Source organism: Oncorhynchus masou, chromosome 30 (assembly GCF_036934945.1).
Source record: "Oncorhynchus masou masou isolate Uvic2021 chromosome 30, UVic_Omas_1.1, whole genome shotgun sequence".
Classification (NCBI taxonomy): domain Eukaryota; kingdom Metazoa; phylum Chordata; class Actinopteri; order Salmoniformes; family Salmonidae; genus Oncorhynchus; species Oncorhynchus masou.
The window spans coordinates 59,617,586-59,638,417 of record NC_088241.1 but is presented as its reverse complement, the minus strand read 5'-3'; the positions used below and the strand labels follow the sequence as shown (position 1 = coordinate 59,638,417).

Sequence of the window (20,832 nt, the reverse complement as noted above, 5' to 3'; positions counted from 1 at the left end):
ACGGTGGCTAAAATTCAGAATAACGACACAACTTATTTATAGCCTGCTTCACTGTGAAAAAGGGGCCCCGATGCATGTCATGTTGATATGATTTTCAGTTTGCTTCAATATGTCTGATTTCACATTCATCTCCAGGGATCATAATGGAAAATCATATAAAACAATTGCCACGTGTCTTTAAATTCCCCTTCTCCAAATGGATTACTAATTTACCTAGCTCTTATCAATTTGTAATTTAAAGTACATAGAGCATGCTGTTATTTCTGTCCTGATAAAAGAAACTAGCTTTTTCCACTCAACCTTATTCATGGTTTCCTCGCAATGAAAGGTAGTGGAATTATGAGGGAATCAAGTCGAGGTCAGAACACGGCATCTTTGTAGACACACCTCCACAACACCATTTATATGCTGTCCGCCCCACACCAATAGTGGGTGAATAGCCAGTGGCATAGTGCAGTATTATAGCGAATGTCATGCTATTTTACACATTTAGCCTTTTATATGCAGTTTTAGAGTTCGGGGTTTCTTGAAAGATGGGACAATTTCAACTTTTTTTCCCACAAATATTTGTCTTAATATTTAACTAAGCAAGTCGGTTAAGAACAAATTCTTATTTTTAATGATGGCCTAGGAACAGTGGCCTGTTCAGGGGCAGAATGACAGACAACAACGTCAGCTCGGGGATTTGAACGTGTAACCTTTTGGTTACTAGTCCAACACTCTAACCACTAGGCTACCCAGTCACCCTTATATTAACAACATTTGAAATGTATATTTTGAAAGACCAAAGTATCAGCTATCACACCACGTGAAGGAACAGCATTATGTTACAATATTTAATTTTTTAATCATAAAATGCAAAATAACTGGATTCATGTAAACTCTGTCAGAAGCCATTTAGTGTTTCAATGATTGTCCAACAAGTGTTTAAAGGCCTTGATTGTTTAATTCTAACAAGATATTATTCAAATATGTAATGCAAATGTAATGCAAATCTCAATGTATTTTATTGTTTTGTTTTCTAGCACTATTGAATGCTTCAGGGCTAATTCTGTTAGCATTTTGACCGTATTTTCTAGATTTAGGACATATATTGACATTTTTACAGCAAACATCCCTTTGGTCTTGCACAGAAAATGCTTCCATTGTTTAAGCATATGTTGCAGAACAGTGTATTAACAAAGCATTAGAGTTGACAAACCACTGGCAGAATTGTCGACAGATAATTAAAACTGACATTTTTGCCTCTAAAAATACAAGTTAAATACAAACATTTGTAAAATTATGGTAAATTCATTAATTTGAAAATCGCCAATTAAAAAAACAACGATTTAAGACATCTCATGGAGTTTACCAGATCTTCGGCCACATCTTTTAGGAATCACAGTTTTGAGAGAAATATTGATTAACATTCAGAAGGCTATTGCAAGAAACTACTTTAGATAGTTATTCAGTTGATATCCATTATTACAAGTTTTTACAATTTTAAACCCTTTTTGGAGAGTTTTGGGATCCTTTGCTCTGGAGCATGAGTATTTTATTGTTGTTGAAAATACCCCAAAACAAATATTTTTTCTTATAAAATTGCCCTAAATGTAACATTTGAGCTCAAATAATGCACACAAAAACAACTATAAAAAGTGTTTTCCTGCCAGACAAGGATTGTCCCGAATGTCCTGCTTTTCTACACATTGGCAAAATGTACAACCTCTTTTCAGTTTTAAAGCTACTTTCCTGTAATTCAAAGCATTTATTTCACAACTTATGACGTGTTCATATGCTATCTGCGGGGCCCTCAAAGCTTGCCGGCCCCCCCCACCTTGCGGGGGCGTGCGCTTTGCCAGTGTGAATAGCATGCTATTCTCATGCTTAACTTCAAGGTCAGAATATGCGTAGAGAGAAAAGTGCATGAAAAGGGAATTACGTTCCATTTACACGTGCCTGACTCTGGTCGGAATCCCCCCATAGTGAAAACAGCTCAGTTCCATTTACACGTGCTTGACTCTGGTCGGAATCCCCCCATAGTGAAAACAGCTCAGTTCCATTTACACGTGCCTGACTCCTGTCGGAATCCCCCCATAGTGAAAACAGCTCAGTTCCATTTACACGTGCCTGACTCTGGTCGGAATCCCCCCATAGTGAAAACAGCTCAGTTCCATTTACACGTGCCTGACTCTGGTCGGAATCCCCCATAGTGAAAACAGCTCAGTTCCATTTACACGTGCCTGACTCTGGTCGGAATCCCCCATAGTGAAAACAGCTCAGTTCCATTTACACGTGCCTGACTCTGGTCGGAATCCCCCCATAGTGAAAACAGCTCAGTTCCATTTACACGTGCTTGACACGTGGTGGAATCCCCCCATAGTGAAAACAGCTCAGTTCCATTTACACGTCGGAATCCCCCCATAGTGAAAACAGCTGTTCCATCATTAGAGCCTTTACCCTCCTGTAAGGCTCCCATTGTGAAAACACTTTCACATGGTGTTATACTGTAGCGTTACAAACAAATGGTGTTCACTTTGTCATTCTGTTCCCCTCAGTACGATCAGGAACTGTGTGTATGGGCTGTACTGCTGTCACAAGCTAATTGTAGTCACTGTGACGTGTCGTTTCCCTCTCTCCTCAGTGTAATCAGTTGTGAAGAAGGCAAAGCACTGGCTGACTCGTGGAACGCAGCATTCATGGAGTCCTCTGCAAAAGAGAACCAGGTGATGGCGATGACTGGACATTCACTCCCAGAGCCATTGGTTAGATGGAGTTTGACATCTACTCTAGCATTGTAATGGGTGCCATCTTGGCACCGAATGTTCCAAGGCTATTACAGTCTAGTCTGAACACATACAGTGAGAGTAATGTAAAGGAAGAAACATTTGGTGCCAACATGGAAGATAGTTTGCCAAAGTGTAATACTTACAGCTTTGTTCATCATTCTCAGCTCATCAATCTCTCTTTTTATCAGTTCTCATCCCTGTCATTCCTGGGTAGGGGGGACAGAGCTAGGCAGGGGGATAGGGGGGACAGAACTAGGCAGGGGAATAGGGGGGACAGAGCTAGGCAGGGGAATAGGGGGGTAGACATTGATCAGATCCCATTTCTGTGCTGTGAAGACTCCAGACCAGGGTGTCGTTTTGATCTCGGTCACCAGGAGAGGCCTTTTCTGGGGATGCTGAGGACAGCAGTCTGGGCTCCAGAGAGAGGGAGAGCTTCTTATTGAATTTCTCACTCTCTACTTTGATGGAGATGTGTGCACACACCTCCAAGAAATGTTCCTCTGCTTCTCAGGAATAGGCCCTGCTGCCGAAGAAGACCATAAAGGTTTCCGATTGTTGCAGCAAAAAAATATTGACTGATACTTCTAAGGCTGTTGCAGAATCTCTCCATAGTCTTTTCAATGTTACAGTGGTTTTGTTGTAGGCAGAGTGTCCTGCTTCAGATCAATATGTATGATGACCAAAGAAGTAACCAACTCTTGTACAGTGCCTTGCGAAAGTATTCGGCCCCCTTGAACTTTGCGACCTTTTGCCACATTTCAGGCTTCAAACATAGATATAAAACTGTATTTTTTTGTGACGAATCAACAACAAGTGGGACACAATCATGAAGTGGAACGACATTTATTGGATATTTCAAACTTTTTTAACAAATCAAAAACTGAAAAATTGGGTGTGCAAAATGATTCAGCCCCCTTAAGTTAATACTTTGTAGCAACCTTTTGTTGCGATTACAGCTGTAAGTCGCTTTTCTGGGGTATGTCTCTATCAGTTTTGCACATCGAGAGACTGAAATTTTTTCCCATTCCTCCTTGCAAAACAGCTTGAGATCAGTGTGGTGGATTGAGAGCATTTGTGAACAGCAGTTTTCAGTTCTTTCCACAGATTCTCCATTGGATTCAGGTCTGGACTTTGACTTGGCCATTCTAACACCTGGATATGGTCTGTATTTGGCTCCATCCATCTTCCCATCAATTTTAACCATCTTCCCTGTTTTCTGCTGAAGGCAGGCCCAAACTATGATGCTGCCATCAAAACATAACGTTTTGCATTGTTGCCAAAAAGTTCAATTTTGTCACCAGAGCACCTTCTTCCACATGTTTGGTGTGTCTCCCAGGTGACTTGTGGCAAACTTTAAACAACACTTTTTATGGATATCTTTAAGAAATGGCTTTCTTCTTGCCACTCTTCCATAAAGGCCAGATTTGTGCAATATACGACTGATTGTTGTCCTATGGACAGAGTCTCCCACCTCAGCTGTAGATCTCTGCAGTTCATCCAGAGTGATCATGGGCCTCTTGGCTGCATCTCTGATCAGTCTTCCCTTGTATGAGCTGAAAGTTTAGAGGGGACACCAGGTCTTGGTAGATTTGCAGTGGTCTGATACAGTGCTCCTTGGGATGTTTAAAGCTTGGGAAATCTTTTTGTATCCAAATCTGGCTTTAAACTTCTTCAAAAAGTATCTCGGACCTGCCTGGTGTGTTCCTTGTTCTTCATGATGCTCTCTGCGCCTATCACAGTGCAGGTGCATTTATCGCTCACACAGGTGGATTGTATTTAATCATTAGTCATTTAGGTCAACATTGGATCATTCAGAGATCCCACTGAACTTCTGGAGAGAGTGGGTTTAACTGCACTTGCTCAAGGGGCTGAATAATTTTGCTTTTTCAGTTTTTGATTTGTAAAAAAGTTGTCATCAAAGACCTTGTCATCTCAAGGATTCGATCCAGCAACCTTTCAGTTACTGGCCCAACGCTCCTATCTGCCAGGCTACCTGCTGCCACATGCTGCTGCTGATATCAAAATAATGTTTGTATCAACTATTCCAATGTTTCAACCTTCTTTCTTTCCCAGCAGCCACAATTCATCTGTCAATGTTTGGTTTTCTTTTAGATTTGCTGGTGTGAACTGAACACATTTCACCATCACCATTTAACCTACCTATTAAGCACAGAGCAGAGAAAACATCAGTCTGCACACTCCTGTTGTCTTGATATGGCATTTCTGTCCTCTGACTTCCTGTTTCCTGTGTGAGTCAGACGGCGGTGGAGGTGTTCAAGAGGACCATCCTGGAAGCGGAGAAAATGGAGGGGGGAGCCCCCCAGGGCAGGACGTCCTGCTCCCTGATGTAACCATCCGCCTCGGGCCCTCGCAACCCGTCCCCAACCACAGCACTGGACACTGGGAAATCCCTCTACTTGAAGTGGCTAACAGCCTGTTCTCCCTCGAGAAGCGTCTTCTTTTTTTCCCTTATATTTGTGTTTTTTGGGGGGGAAGGACAGAGGAAGACTTTGACATTAAGAGTAATTATCAATCCCAGTTAAGAGTACACTCCTACCCCCCCCCTGTCTTCCCCTTCTTCTGAGAAACTAAACTTGGTGAAATATCAAGCCTTACTTCTCATTTAAAGCCTGTAATCTCATTGCTACCTGAACCCCCCCCTGCCTTCCCCTTGAAAAGTTTGTATAACAACATATTTCATAAAGTTATTATTATGGCCGCTACAGTTGGCCAGCATTCATTCACTAGTGTAGTGAATGTTGATTCCCTATTTTTTTGTTGTAATCATTAAATCTGCATATTGTTTCACTACAGTTTGATTCTCTGTCTGATTGTTTCTCAGAAATAGATTTTTTTTTGTTTTATACAAACTATCAGAATACACATGAGAATTATATATTTTGATATTACAGTACGTGATATAGCAATGACATATTTTCCCTAACTTGTCCTGGGATAAATGATTGGGTATTCTACTTCCTCTTGGCTCCTCTACCTCTGAACATGTCAAAACGCTGAGGTTGCCACCCAGTCAGGGAAACAGAATGTGTCATCACGCCGCTCCTCACTCTTGCCAGCTCTCAGAGTGGGTCCATGATAATTAACATTACCAAGGAGAAATGGAAACCTGGTGGGTTGAATTAATATGTGCCCCCATGAGAGATCTAATCCTCTCTATAATCCAGTTGGAGTAGAGTGGAGATAGTTACTGTCATGTAGAACCAATTACAGTATGGACTTATAGCCAGTCTTTACTCCATAGAATACAGTAATTTTATGATGGAGAAACAACCCCTAGCCCACCTACCCTCTAGGCACTTGGGTAGATCTGCAAGGATGGGGTCTGGATCTATACTGAACAGAAATGTCAACGCAACATGCAACGATTTTACTGAATTACAGTTCATATAAGGAAATCAGTCAATTGATAAATTAATACGGCCCTATGGATATCAGGACTGGCTGCACCCCTTCCCAATCAGAATGTGTTTTTCCCCACAAAAGGGCTTTCTTACAGACATAAATACTCCTGTTTTATCAGGTGTATGGATGCCGCAGGTGAAGAAGCCACATGTGCAGGTTTGGGCTGGCGTGTTTATACGTGATCTGTGGTTGTGAGGGCGGTTGGACGTAGTGCCAAATACTCTAAAACAACATTGGAAGCGGCTTATGGTAGAGAAATGAACATAAACTTCTCTGCCAACGGCTCTGATGTACAGTTGAAGTCGGAAGTTTATATACACTTAGGTTGGAGTCATCAAAACTATTGTTTTTTCAACCACTCCACAAATGTTTCTAGTTTTGGCAAGTCAGTTCGACATCTACTTTGTGCATGACAAGTAATTTTTCCAACAATTGTTAAGACAGATTATTTGACTTACAATTCACTGTATCACAATTAGCGTGGGTCAGAAGTTTACATACGTTCCAGAAAATGGTGTCATGTCTTTAGAAGCTTCTGATAGGCTAATTGACATAATTTGAGTCAATTGGAGGTGTACCTGTGGATGTATTTCAAGGCCTACCTTCAAACGCAGTGCCTCTGCTTGACATCATGGGGAAATCAAAAGAAATCAGTCAAGACCTCAGAGAAAAAAACTGCCTGAAGGTACCAAGTTCATCTCTACAAACAATAGTATGCAAGTATAATCACCATGGGACCACGCAGCCGTCATACCACTCAGGAAGGAAACACGTTCTGTCTCAGAGATGAACGTAGTTTGGTGAAAATGTGCAAATCAATCCCAGAACAACAGCAAAGGACCTTGTGAAGATGCTGGAGGAAACCAGTACAAAAGTATCTATATCCACAGTAAAACAAGTCCTATGTTCACATAACCTGAAAGGCCGCTCAGCAAGGAAGAAGCCACTGCTCCAAAACCGCCATAAAGAAGCCAGACTACGGTTTGCAACTGCACATGGGTTGAAGATCTTACTTTTGGAGAAATGTCCTCTGGTCTGATAAAACAAAAAATAGAACTGTTTGGCTATAATGACCATTGTTATGTTTGGAGGAAAAAGGGGGAGGCTTGCAAGTCAAAGAACACCATCCCAACCGAGAAGCACGCGGGTGGCAGCATCATGTTGTGGGTGTGCTTTGCTGCAGGAGGGACTGGTGCACTTCACAAAATAGATGGCATCATGAGGTAGGAAAATATGGATATATTGAAACAACATCTCAAGACATCAGTCAGAAAGTTCAAGCTTGGTCGCAAATGGGTCTTCCAAATGGACAATGACCCCAAGCAAACTTCCAAAGTTGTGGCAAAATGGCTTAAGGACAACAAAGTCAAGGTATTGGAGTGGCCATCACAAAGCCCTGACCTCAATCCCATAGAAAATTTGTGGGCAGAACTGAAAAAGCGTGTACAAGCAAGGAGGCCTACAAACCTGACTCAGTTACACCAGCTATGTCAGGGGGAATGGGCCAAAATTCACCCAACTTATTGTGGGAAGCTTGTGGAAGACTACCGAAACATTTGACCTAAGTTAAACAATGTAAAGGCAATGCTACGGAATACTAATTGAGTGTATGTAAACTTCTGACCGACTGGGAATGTGATGAAAGAAATAAAAGCTGAAAAATCACTCTACTATTATTCTGACATTGCACATTCTTAAAATAAAGTGGTGATCCTAACTGACCTAAGACAGGGAATTGTTACTAGGATTACATGTCAGAAATGATGAAAAACTGAGTTTAAATGTATTTGGCTAAGGTGTATGTAAACTTCCTGCAGACAGCGTACCAACTGCAGTCTCCCTTAACTTGAGACAAGTGGCATTGATCATGCTGTTTCATCAACTTCTTGATATGCCACACCTGTCAGGTGAATGGATTTTCTTGGCAAATGAGAAATGCTCACTAACAGGGACATAAACAGATTGGTGCAGAAAATTTGAAGGAAATAAGCTTTTTGTGCGTATGAAACATTTCTGGGATGTTCTATTTCAGCTCATGAAAAAGGGGATCAACACTTTACATGTAGCATTTATATTTTTGTTCAGTATAACATGACAAAACATCCTAGCCTATTGGATGGCATGGAGAAGATTCTACCATATTGGTTTTACCTGTCCAATTCTCCCAGGGCTGAATCTCAATAGTCTAAAGTGGATATCTCCTCTCCATCTGCACTGATCTGAAAACTACAGGACAGTTCAAAGCAGTATGGTGGATGCCTTCTGGGATTTTGTTTCCTCTGTCCAGCTCTTTCACATTAGTGGAGAAGAAAGGAGACAGCAGATGCAAATGAGCTGTTAGTTAAATCTGGTGCAACACATTTCTCACTATTACTGACACTTGTGTTTTTGTTGAACATTGTCTAATGTTGGCGTCTAATAAGGACAACTAAAGTGGGAAAGGGGATACCTAATCAAAGTCAATGAGACCAACATTACAGGCCTGCTACCCAGGCCATGATTGAGAGGGGCTAAATTATACAAAGATAGGGCGATCTATTAACCTATTGGCCCGAGCGAGAAAGAGAGTCAGCATATCCAGAGGTAGAGAGACACTTAAGAGGGCTTATCATCCTCTAATGGACTTGTAGGCGATCGATCAGCATTCAAGGGTAGTAATCCAATACCACAATGCACTATCAGGAAGTTAGGAGATCCATTTACATTCTCTATAATCTCTTACAGAGCTTCAAGCTCTCCAAGATATTACAATATGCCAATGTTGAAAAACATTATGACATTGAAGAGTCAGTATAAATCTATATTTCTCACTTGAACGTACAGGGATAGTTCTGACATTCATAAACAGTTTTATCACCAGATTTATATGCCCAGTGCGTTATTGTCATAACAGCCATATAAAACTATTTCAAAGCCATAAAATCTTAATAATCTATTCAAATGTCCCCCACACTTCACATACAACATCACTGCCAGTTCTAGTACTTCAGATCAGAGGTCGATGGTCATCTAAATAAGGTTGTGACACCCTGTCTGTGTGAACAATGGCAGGTCATAGTAGTAGGATTGTGTGGAGAGGGCAAGAGAATACTGAGCCTTTGATGTAGCTCTGCACGCTCTCTTCTCCCTCGTGGGCCTATCACCTGGTTGCCATGATAACCACCCTCCCACCACACGCACACACACTTCTCTCTGTCTTTCTCACTGTGCGGGCATGCCAGGCCTTATTCAACTTGACCAGAAGAGAAGCGTAGCATGTGCAAAACGGCCTGCACAAAGCCCTGGCCAAGCAAAACCCTTTGTTGTCGTCCTGTTTAGTCTCTCTACAGCCAAAGCCCAGAATCAGCAGTGCCAACAGTTGAAGGGAAAGTGCCCACCCAGCAAAAGCCCTAAGTCCCCCATTGTGTGTCCTTTGTGTGGCAAGCCTCGCGATACTTTCCAGCACGGCCCCGGACGTATATATTGAGGTGTCCAACTTTTTTACTGTTACACTTTACTTGTGGGCCAGGTTGGACAGTATCCAGTGGAAATGTCGCAGTATTCTGGAAAGGTAAGCTGCACCTGGGTCTTCTTGTATACACACGGCATCAGGTAGGTTACCACTGGGACATAACTGACTGGATAGCCAGGCCAGGTCTCCCTTGAAAAATAGGTATTTGGACCTTACTGGGACTACCAGGTAAAGTTTAGAGAGAACTCCAGCCAATAAACATATAGGTTTGGGAGTGTATGCATTTAACAGGTAGTGTAGGTGTGATAAAATGAGTTTGGAAATTTGGAGGCAATCCCTGGTGAAAATGTGAGATTTGGAGATTGTTCTGATTAGTGCCATAATTCTGTTTGTCTTGCTGGGAGAAATGTTAAATCTGTCAAGGGAGTTAAATGATTATATCTAAAAGAGCAAGTCCTGGGAGCATTTATTTAATTTAAACAATCAGTGGCCGGTATGGATAATTAGTTGGTGGCTGGCCAATAGGAATAGACATACCATAGTCTTGTATGCATAATGCTGCTAAAGCCAACTCTAGTCTTTTATTAATAGCTGCAGTTGGTTTCAACACATAAATACAGCATGGAAACAGACTGCATGGCAACATCTGGAAAGCTGAAGCGTTAAAGTTTCCGCGATTAGAAATGAAAAGGTAACATCCGGTTGAGGCGACATATGCAGCGTTTACCTTGAATGAAGTCTTCTCTAAAGCGGAAACATTGCGTTTAAATTTCAATCACGCTGTAAAGCTGAACTTCCGCGATGTGGATTGAATAGACACTCCAGTGACAAAGTGGCCGTTAAGCGTCTAGCCTGGGATCCAAACTCAAGTGAACAATAAAACGAAATGGAGCAATGGAGTTTGAACGATTTCAAATAGTATTTGGATGCAAATACTTTAAGCGTTTGCTTTAGCCTGCCTGCCTGCAGTGGCAGCTGGGTGGGGGTTGCACTTTTGGGATTTTTCTATGGGTTGCATTGCAACAGACAAGCCAATTATATTATAATGATGTTAAATATTATTTGATCCCAGGCTATTCTTCCTCGACCTCCCCACCCTAACTAATGAACTGTGATATTAACCTCCTCACCCACCCAACACAGATCACCTTCTACGAGGGAAAATGCTTCACCGGCAGGCAGCTGGAGGTCAGGGGCGACTGCGATAACTTCCAGGACCGTGGCTTCATGAACCGCGTCAACTCCATCCGTGTGGAGAGCGGAGCCTTCCGCTGCTTCGACCACCCCGACTTCAAGGGACAGCAGTACATCCTGGAGCACGGCGAATACCCAGAGTTCCAGCGTTGGAACAGCCACAACGACCACATGGGCTCCTGCAAGCCCATCAAGATGGTGAGAGATGGGATAGGATTGTAGGGATAGGGGTTAAGGAGTGAAGGGATAGGTTAAGGTTTGAAGGGAAAGGGGTTAAGGTTTGAAGGGATAGGGGTTAAGGGATAGGGGTTAAGGCTTGAAGGGATAGGGGTTAAATGGATAGGGGTTAAGGCTTGAAGGGAAAGGGGTTAAGGCTTGAAGGGAAAGGGGTTAAGGCTTAAAGGGACAGGGGTTAAGGTTTGAAGGGACAGGGGTTAAGGGATAGGGGTTAAGGTTTGAAGGGACAGGGGTTAAAGGGATAGGGGTTAAGGTTTGAAGGGAAAGGGGTTAAGGCTTAAAGGGACAGGGGTTAAAGGGACAGGGGTTAAGGTTTGAAGGGATAGGGGTTAAAGGGAAAGGGGTTAAGGCTTAAAGGGACAGGGGTTAAGGGCTAGGGGGGTGCTAATGAGGATGATGAGAGTTTGTTATAGAGCCATTTTCTACTTTAACTCAAAGATACTTTAGATTCTTCTTGCTCATCTTCATTATAATAGTATTCCGTATTCCGCTGTTGAAAAGCGTGTATGAAATCCAAATACAGACTCATGTTAACCCCTCTCCTCTTCTACTGTGTCTTGCAGCACGGCGAGCACTACAGAATGGAACTGTTCGAGGCCTGTAACTTCTCTGGCCAGTGTGTGGAGGTCTGTGACGACTGCCCCTTCCTGCAGAGCCGTGGCTTCAGCAAGAGCTGCATCAACTCCATCAAGGTCTACGGAGACGGAGCGTAAGAAACACACCTCTCGCCACAGACTGCAATCACACACACGTAAATCTGTGAAATCAGAGATACACATTTACAGTGATTAAACATTTGGATTTATTTTTGTTGAGCTAAGATATCCAACCTTTTAGCATGTGTTAAGTAGGAACATAATTTGAACACATATGCCAACGATCTAGAAGGTAAAGCGTAGACATTGCTGAATTCCTAAATAACTAATTCCACTATTCACAACGGTGGTCACAACTATTATTTTCCAGGAGTGAGTTGAATATTAAAGGGGAAGTTCAGGATTTTACAACTTGTTGTTAAATGGTTCCTCACCCTGAAAGTAGTATATTTATTTTTAAAAGCCAAACCACATATGTAGTTGATTTGATGTGTGATAGATTTATAAAATACTATGTAATTGATTCATTTATTAATAGCTATTAGCAAACACACAATACATTTCTATATTTTACTTAATATCTTGATAACATCATTAAATTACACACAGTAGATATATTTAGGCCATTACTGCTATTCCATCTTCTCTAACAGTGTGTGAAGTGAGCAGATGTGTGACCATTTCTAACCTGCCGGTTTCCTTCTGTAGCTGGGTGATGTACGAGGAGCCTAACTTCCGCGGACGCATGTACATCGTGGAGAGAGGAGACTACTGCAGTCACAACGAGTGGCAGGCCGAGAACCCCAACATCCAGTCCATCCGTAGAGTGGTCAACTACTTCTAAACCTTTTCCCCTGTCCCGCCCCAGACCCGCATGGACTGACTTTCACCATTCTAGAAATGTACAATAAAAAAAAATACATTTAAAAAACATAACACCACAAATGTATTTTTAATCGAACACTTGCTGTGTTATGTTTCTGTGAGATATGTGTGAGTGTACGAGGGTCTATATAGAGCAGTGGTTTTCAACCTGGGTACTAGGACCCCTGGGGGTACTTGGGAAGACTCATTAAGAATATTGGCTTAACGATTGATTGCACATGAGGGGGTACTGCGAGAGCAAAACATATCTGGGGTAAGGTACCCCAAAAAGGTTATGATTAGATAGCACAGGCGGTTGGTGGCACCTTAATTGGGGAGAATGGGCTCGTGGTAATGACTCAGTGGAATGGTATCAAACACATGGTTTCCATGTGCTTGATGCCATTCCATTTGCCCCGTTCAAGACGTTATGAGCCATCCTCCCCTCAGCAGCCTCCACTGGTAGATACGGTATAGAGCACAGGCATAAGAAAAATAAATGTTCATACGATCACTCATGAGGCATGAGGCACAAATACATACTAATTGCAAAGGAGTATTTATTGTATGTAATAACAGGTTCTTAAATTAAATGCAAATGACTTTGAAACTAAAGGCAACCTGAACTATATGGCACTAAGACCAGTCATGTATTGTCATATTGGTAATCAAACTCCATGAAAACCACAACTGAAATAAAAACAGAATTTAACCAACTTAATTTCTTGATTAAATTACTTAAAGGGATCTGGAATAGTAAAACAGAGTACGAAGACAAATGTATTTCAGTTGGAGAAACATCTTGTACACAAGCAACCAAAAATCCCTTTACGATACAATTATAAGCCTCACATTCTAAACAGGGTTGAAATCTCAAACATGAACCTTCAAATAATCCAAGTGGTGAGAATGGGGAGAACACAGTCCCCTCTAGAGCATAAACCAGTCAGCAGATTAACTTTCTGATTTCCTTTTTTGATTGACATTAGCTCACTTCCTTACAAATTATTTCCAATCTGTTTCACATGTTTAAATGACAATTAACACTTTAGTACAAAAAACAGAATGTAAAAATGTTGACGTATCGCTATGGGAAAAAAAAACAATAATCACAAACCTAATTTGGGGTCTAAAAAGACCGAAATCAAACACCCTTGTTTTAGGACGTGGTGGAAGTGCTTTAAAAATGGCCGCCGGCTGGACGGCGCTTTAGCTGGAGGGGGTACAGTTCCTGTGGAGGTAGGACTTCATTTGAGCTATGACCTCGCTCTCCTCCTCCAGGGTCAGGTCCAGGTAGTCTTCTTCATGTCGGGGGATATCCTCCAGCACCTCATTCACCAGGTCTACGTCCATAGGGTCCTCCCCTTGGCTCCCAGAGCCTGGACACACCAATGACAAGTGTCATGTTCATTAGGGCTCTACTTTGGGGATTTGGGTATAAATGGCATCCTGGTGCCTTAAGTATCAGCAGCATATTGAATGCATCTTTCTCACATAGACCTCTCAACAGTGGAACACTAGCCAGTGTATGTAACAATAAAACCGATTTATTCAATAAGACCTGTATTGTTGTATTAATGGAGTAATGAGAGCGTGAATCCATCTGCATGCTTCTCTGTGTACGTACGTGTGTGAATGTGAGTCCTACCTGCGGACTCAGAGGAGGTGCTGGGCTCCTCGGACAGTGAGGAGGGGGGAGAGGGGGAGAGCAGCTCTGGGGGCAGGACCCCCTGGTTGTCCAGCAGTAGCTGGGTGGCCCCTTGCACGTCTCCCCCCATCAGCCTCAGTGCAGCTTCGGCAGCCTCCGGCTCAAAGCCCAGGTATAACAGCTATGCAGAGGGAAGGATAAGGTACCATACTAAACTGATAAACCTACCTTTTCTACTGAAATAGTGACGAGAGCGAGTGAGTGAGTGAGAGCTCGAAAGAGGTATGGGATGTTACCTGTTCAACCTTGGATTGATCTATGGGGAGCTCTGTGTTGTGGTTGGTTACAGCAGCAGACTCAGCCTGGGTGGACTCTAGAAGAATCTAGGGGGAAACAAGCAAACAAGGATCAAGTAATACAAAAATAATACATATTAGCAAAGTATGCTAGCCTGCACCTACACTCTTCTGCTAGCTAATGTTGCTTCATGGCTCTGGTTATGGTAACATGTTTTGATGGTTGGCATATCCTCTTTCATGGCGTATTGAGAAACAATGTGTGTTTTTGCAGTAGCAGAGACTGCCTCTCACCCCATAGGCTCTGTCCATGTCACCGTCTGCCTGATGGAGGGCCCGGGCAGCGTCTCTCTTGGAGTAACCCAGCGCTCTGAGGGTGGCCAGGCCCTCCATACGCCTCATCCTCTTCTCCCTCTCCTGCTGTTTCATCTCCTCCCTCTCCTGACAGGGACAGACAAAACCATAGAATTACACTCAATATGTCCACCGCTCCACCCATCATGGGACACTGACTCAAATAGTTCTAGTAAGTGTATTTCTATGCTTATAACAGCCCTGATAACTTAGTTGCTATTAGGAAATATTTCCTATCATCTGCAACTACATCAGGTGAGAGCGCTGGTCCCTTTCTTCCGCCACTATGAGTGTCGGCCCCTTTTTCCCTACTATGGGACTTATTTAATTAATAAAAATAAAATAAACTAGAATAGAATAGACATTACCATTCAAGTCAACATTGCGCCATTCTATTCCTCAGGGGGGGACCCACCTGTCTCCTGTGGGTGATGTGCAACGCGGCCTCGTCTACGTTGCCGTGGCAGGCCCTCAGGCCAAGACGGGCCTCCTGCTCAGTGAAACCCAGACCCATCAGCCCGGTCATCTTCCCTGGGTCCAGACACAGACGCCCATACAGGTCCTCCACCTACAACACAGCAGGAGTAAGAGGTAGAATCAGTAATATGACATATTACAGTGAGGTGCCTCCCTGCTTAAAGAAATGTTGTTAATGTCTGAAGACGAGACAATCTGGAAGCAGGACTCCAGATTGTACAGCCAGATGATGTACTGTACCCGCATTAGCTTCTGTGTGGCCTGGTGTTCGTTACCATCCAGGTATGCTAGTAAGCTCTGTAGGAGGTACAGCCTGAGGAACAGCACTTCCTCTCGTCCTGTGTTTCCCTGAAAACAAAATTAATAAAATGTACTATATTACAACTTTTATGAAATTCAGATCGACATAGGTGTCTAGTGGGTAGGGTTTAGCCGTTGTTTGTTAAAAGAGCCATAGACCAGTGATGGCGGTTCATCACCTTGATCTGCATGAGCCTCTGCTGCTGCTCTCCGTAGCACTTGAGGAAGCAGTCCTCGGCTCTCTGCAGCCTCTGCTTGCCGTCGTCCAGGCAGGAAAGGGCCTCCAGGGCTCTGTAGCACCACACAATGTCCAGCTGCAGGACTGCATAGTTGTCCACCGTGCTCAAGAGCACCGAGCCACAAGTACTGTGGAGAGACACACAAAATATATATCTTAAATCAGTCTTAATAAATCTAATGAATCGGAGAAAATGTACAATGGTATTAGAGGTGGAACAGAACGTGTAGCAGAAGTCGTACACATTCAAAGTCAAATAAAATGATAACACCATAAAATGATCTGACATTTTTAATCAGACATTGACGGTTTTAACCAAAAGGTAAATGTGTGTTTTGACCAATATCTGCTTCGACAAAGGATTTCTGTACTTGTAGGTGTTTTACCCAAACTGGTCGTCAGCTTGCAACAGGTGGCACAGAGCAGCGTCGTACTGTTTCCTCTTCATCAGAGCGCGGCCTTTCTCGTGGAACCCCATGGCTAGAATCAAAGCCTGAGGACAACAATCACACAGCATTAGAAATAGTCAAGAGTTTGTGTGGTGCAGAGTCACAATCAGTGGAGGTTAAATTCACACAGAACACATGGCAAGAATCATAGTTACCATTCAAGCCACACGTTGTGTGAGCTTGCTGTCCACTCGTACTGCTTATCATGGCAGTTATGAATATAATATTGCTTATATGTTCATGAGTCCTTTGTCTAGACTACCTTTTTCTCTCTGTGAGGTATTTTCAGAGGGTTACCCTTCTGATCAGCAATCTCTAGGAATGGAGTCGTTGCTGGGTCATCGGTGCCATCTACAATGACAACCAAACCACAGAACCACCATAAAATAACACTCCTGTAGCATTGTGATTGAGGTTAAATGCAGTATGAGGGTTTACTGAGAGGATCTGGATGCCTAAAATGACAACCAAGCCAAAGAACAAGCATGAAGTAATATTCCTGTGATAATTGTGATTGTGTTTAAAAGCAGTGTCTCACGAACCTCTCTCAGAGAGGATCTGGAAGCCCTTCTGGGTCCTCTGGACACTCTGGTCCTGGGTTTTCTTCTTCTCCTCCTCCTCAGCCATCTGTTTCTTCCTCTCAGGCTCGCTCACACGCAGAACCATAATCTTACTGTTGTTCTTCACGTCCTGTTCATCCAGACGCTTCTCTGTGAAGAGAAACCGTTTCAATGCTTGCAAAGTTGAGAGAAAAAAATAAAAAACCTGCACATTGGTCTTGCTAATATCACTGCTCTTTATTATAAGCTTTACGTATCGGACTTAAGGACTTCGTCAAAGATTTTGCATGCAAAGCTGAAATTACCAAACAAAATGAGAGTTCATATGCATTGATTAGAGGGTGGTTGTGGCAACTAGACCTAAGTGGAACTTACCAGGAGTCAGTGTCTTCCCATTCAAAATTAACTTGATGTATTGGAGTCCATATTGTTCAGCAATCCTATACAAATGTAGGAAGAAAGTAGCACTGTATAGCTTTGTGACCTTAGACATAATAGGCCTAATAAAGACACTTCAACCACTGATAACATAAAAGATTGACATTGTGATGGCCATTTTCACTTACCTAGCCATGATATCTTGTGCAAGGACATCCAGTTTAGTCTCCAAATAGTTCTTCTTCTTGACATCCTAAAGCAATCAGGTAAAAAAATCAGGAATTATTAGTTTATTTTCTGTAGGGTGTGTCAGGGAAAACACACCCACCCTCAAACTCAAAGCACACACACAAACCTTTTTTCCATCTTTAGGCAGAAGGAGTTCCAACGTGGCCACAAATGTCTCTCTATAGGTCTTATTCCCCATTCCTCTCTTTACTGCTTGGGATCTGATGCTCTCCAAGGCACTTGCCACTTCAGACACAGAGAAGCACACAATGGGTGCATAGTTCACTGCAAGCTGCTGCAATGACAACAGTGACAAAGACAGACACAGACAGGCATAGTTAAAAACTATCACACAAATCTGACTCATAGTCAGGTGACAGACCAAACAGCTGAATGAACATCAACACATTTAGAATGGCTAGAACTTCATAGCTAATGTTACCTGCAGAGGTTGCTGTCCTGCCTGGTTGTATTCTGTGGTGTATGGTGGGTTCCAGAGCTGAATCTTATCTTGTTTTAAAAGATGTACCAGCTTTGCCTGAATATGCATCTCTGCCATTCTCAAAACTGTGAAAAAATATGGTATGAAAAGTGAAAGTGAACAGCTAGCCCGCAAACAATAGGGGAATTCCGCAGGATGAACAAGTATGTACTCACTACTGTAAGTCGCTTTGGATAAGAGCGTCTGCTAAATAACTCAAATGTAAAATGGATGAGTAGAACTAACTAGCTACAGTAGGTAGAGCCAATATTATTGTATGCTAACTACGCAGTCGCAGACAACAACAACAGCTGCGACGCTGCCCATTTTGGTTACGACTAGCTCACGCTGGATAAATACGACACATTCGTTGTTTCAGATTTATTTAAAGATTTACCAAATTAATGATTCAGTCACGTTGGAAGTGTTAACCTTGTCGCCGTATTATTTTGATAGGAATGTGTTGAAACGAGCTTTTTAATGTTATTCTTCTCTTTCACTTCCGTACTAAGGTAAGTCACGAGGTCCAAATTGTCTTCGCTCCTACTCGATGGCAAAAGCACAAAACTTCTAGAAAGTACTCCACCACAAGTATGTCCAATGATTTAAAATACGTAGGTTATCCATTTACATTGTTGGTTGTATTTCATTCCACCTGCTATTACCCTTAATGCAGTGGTGTAAAGTACCTAAGTAAAAATACTTTAAAGTACTACATAAGTATTTGTTTTGTGGTATCTATACTATACTATTTATATTTTTGACAACTTTTACTTCACTACATTCCAAAATGAAATAATGTACTTTTTATGCCATATGTTTTCCCCGACAACCAAAAGTAGTCATTACATTTTGAATGCTTAGCAGGACAGTAAAATTGTCCAATTCACAGACTTATCAATAGAACATCCCTGGTCATCCCTACTGCCTCTGATCTGGCGGACTCCCTAAACACACATTTATTTGTATTTGACCTTTATTTAACTAGGCAAGTTGGTTAAGAAAAATTCTTATTTACAATGACAGCCTACCAAAAGGCAAAAGGCCTCTTTTTGGGGCAAGGATAAATATATATATATACAGTGGGGAGAACAAATATTTGATACACTGCCTATTTTGCAGGTTTTCCTACTTACAAAGCATGTAGAGGTCTGTAATTTTTTATCATAGGTACACTTCAACTGTGAGAGTTGGAATCTAAAATAGAAATCCAGAAAATCACATGGTATGATTTTTAACTAATTAATTTGCATTTTATTGCAAGACATAAGTATTTGATACATCAGAAAAGCAGAACTTAATATTTTGGTACAGAAACCTTTGTTTGCAATTACAGAGATCATACGTTTCCTGTAGTTCTTGACCAGGTTTGCACACACTGCAGCAGGGATTTTGGCCCACTCCTCCATACAGACCTTCTCCAGATCCTTCAGGTTTCGGGGCTGTCGCTGGGCAATATGGACTTTCAGCTCCCTCCAAATATGTTCTATTGGGTTCAGGTCTGGAGACTGGCTAGGCCACTCCAGGACCTTGAGATGCTTCTTACGGAGCCACTCCGTAGTTGCCCTGGCTGTGTGTTTCGGGTCGTTGTCATGCTGGAAGACCCAGCCACGACCCATCTTCAATGCTCTTACTGAGGGAAGGAGGTTGTTGGCCAAGATCTCACGATACATGGCACCATCCATCCTCCCCTCAATACGGTGCAGTTGTCCTGTCCCCTTTGCAGAAAAGCATCCCCAAATAATGATGTTTCCACCTCCATGCTTCACGGTTGGGATGGTGTTCTTGGGGTTGTACTCATCCTTCTTCTTCCTCCAAACACGGCGAGTGGAGTTTAGACCAAAAAGCTCTATTTTTGTCTCATCAGACCATATGACCTTCTCCCATTCCTCCTCTGGATCATCCAGATGGTCATTGGCAAACTTCAGATGGGCCTGGACATGTGCTGGCTTGAGCAGGGGGAGCTTGCATGCTCTGCAGGATTTTAATCCATGAAGGCGTAGTGTGTTACTAATGGTTTTCTTTGAGACTGTGGTCCCAGCTCTCTTCAGGTCATTGACCAGGTCCTGCCGTGTAGTTCTGGACTGATCCCTCACCTTCCTCATGATCATTGATGCCCCATGAGGTGAGATCTTGCATGGAGCCCCAGACCGAGGGTGATTGACCGTCATCTTGAACTTCTTCCATTTTCTAAAAATTGCACCAACAGTTGTTGCCTTCTCACCAAGCTGCTTGCCTATTGTCCTGTAGCCCATCCCAGCCTTGTGCAGGTCTACAATTCTATCCCTGATGTCCTTACACAGCTCTCAGGTCTTGGCCATGGTGGAAAGGTTGGAGTCTGTTTGATTGAGTGTGTGGACAGGTGTCTTTTATACAGGTAACGAGTTCAAACAGGTGCAGTTAATACAGGTAATGAGTGGAGAACAGGAGAGCTTCTTAAAGAAAAACTAACAGGTCTGTGAGAGCCGGAATTCTTACTGGTTAGTAGGTGATCAAATACTTATGTCATGCAATAAAATGCAAATTAATTTAAAAATCATACAATGTGATTTTCTGAAATATTATTTTAGATTACGCCTCTCACAGTTGAAGTGTACCTATGATAAAAATTACAGACCTCTACATGCTTTGTAAGTAGGAAAACCTGCAAAATCGGCAGTTTATCAAATACTTGTTCTCCCCACTGTATGTATGTATGTATATATATATATATATATATATATATATATAATGACAAAACACACATCACGACAAGAGAAACAACACTACATAAAGAGAGACCTAAGACAACAACATAGCAAGGCAGCAACACATGACAACAACATGGTAGCAACACAACATGGTTCAAACATTATTGGGCACAGACAACAGCCCAAAGTGCAAGGTC

At 42.4% G+C, this 20,832-nt stretch overlaps 3 protein-coding genes across 8 annotated transcripts in view; 2 read left to right on the top strand and 1 right to left on the bottom strand.

The window, feature by feature from the left end:
* The window catches only part of LOC135522890 (GTP-binding protein Rheb), a 41,956-nt gene extending 36,372 nt beyond the window's left edge, over nucleotides 1-5,584 (top strand). For 2 of the 4 annotated variants that reach the window (XM_064949562.1, XM_064949564.1), the window contains exons 7-8: nucleotides 2,627-2,747; nucleotides 5,030-5,584. In XM_064949562.1, coding sequence (XP_064805634.1) covers nucleotides 2,627-2,747; nucleotides 5,030-5,122 — 214 coding nt within the window. In that variant the 3' untranslated portion in view covers nucleotides 5,123-5,584. The remainder of the gene's footprint in view (nucleotides 1-2,626; nucleotides 2,748-5,029) is intronic. The other 2 variants (XM_064949563.1, XM_064949566.1) reach the window with 1 other exon arrangement.
* A 303-nt stretch (nucleotides 5,585-5,887) lies between these two features.
* Nucleotides 5,888-13,089, top strand: LOC135522891 (gamma-crystallin N-B-like). Of its 2 annotated transcripts, XM_064949568.1 has the most exons (4): nucleotides 5,888-9,744; nucleotides 10,789-11,037; nucleotides 11,640-11,785; nucleotides 12,381-13,089. In XM_064949568.1, exons 1-4 carry the CDS (start codon nucleotides 9,724-9,726, stop codon nucleotides 12,514-12,516), a joined length of 552 nt encoding a protein of 183 aa, XP_064805640.1. In that variant the 5' UTR covers nucleotides 5,888-9,723; the 3' UTR covers nucleotides 12,517-13,089. The 2 variants fall into 2 exon arrangements, with proteins under 2 accessions (XP_064805640.1, XP_064805639.1); XM_064949567.1 differs by having other exon boundaries at nucleotides 5,888-11,037.
* Nucleotides 13,080-18,023, bottom strand: LOC135522888 (NEDD8 ultimate buster 1-like). 2 transcript variants are annotated; one of them, XM_064949560.1, is made up of 14 exons: nucleotides 17,907-18,023; nucleotides 17,592-17,759; nucleotides 17,425-17,489; nucleotides 17,234-17,298; nucleotides 16,841-17,008; nucleotides 16,561-16,649; nucleotides 16,236-16,342; nucleotides 15,791-15,977; nucleotides 15,552-15,659; nucleotides 15,250-15,402; nucleotides 14,775-14,921; nucleotides 14,481-14,567; nucleotides 14,164-14,365; nucleotides 13,080-13,915 (listed from the first exon to the last, which is right to left on the bottom strand). In XM_064949560.1, exons 1-14 carry the CDS (start codon nucleotides 18,021-18,023, stop codon nucleotides 13,746-13,748), a joined length of 1,833 nt encoding a protein of 610 aa, XP_064805632.1. In that variant the 3' UTR covers nucleotides 13,080-13,745. The 2 variants fall into 2 exon arrangements, with proteins under 2 accessions (XP_064805632.1, XP_064805633.1); XM_064949561.1 differs by having other exon boundaries at nucleotides 14,185-14,365.
* Between the last annotated feature and the right edge of the window lie 2,809 nt (nucleotides 18,024-20,832).

Bases quoted from the DNA above. Each gene is read 5' to 3' on its own strand.
- LOC135522888 (XM_064949560.1), bottom strand. From the start codon at position 18,023: ATGGCAGAGATGCATATTCAGGCAAAGCTGGTACATCTTTTAAAACAA. The intron at 17,009-17,233 runs GTAAGTTCCACT...TTCTCTTCACAG, and splicing joins TGGGAAGACACTGACTCCTG to AGAAGCGTCTGGATGAACAG. The intron at 15,978-16,235 runs GTAAAACACCTA...GTCTCTCCACAG, and splicing joins CAAGCTGACGACCAGTTTGG to TACTTGTGGCTCGGTGCTCT.
- LOC135522891 (XM_064949567.1), top strand. From the start codon at position 10,750: ATGAACTGTGATATTAACCTCCTCACCCACCCAACACAGATCACCTTC. The intron at 11,038-11,639 runs GTGAGAGATGGG...TGTGTCTTGCAG, and splicing joins CCTGCAAGCCCATCAAGATG to CACGGCGAGCACTACAGAAT. The intron at 11,786-12,380 runs GTAAGAAACACA...TTCCTTCTGTAG, and splicing joins AAGGTCTACGGAGACGGAGC to CTGGGTGATGTACGAGGAGC.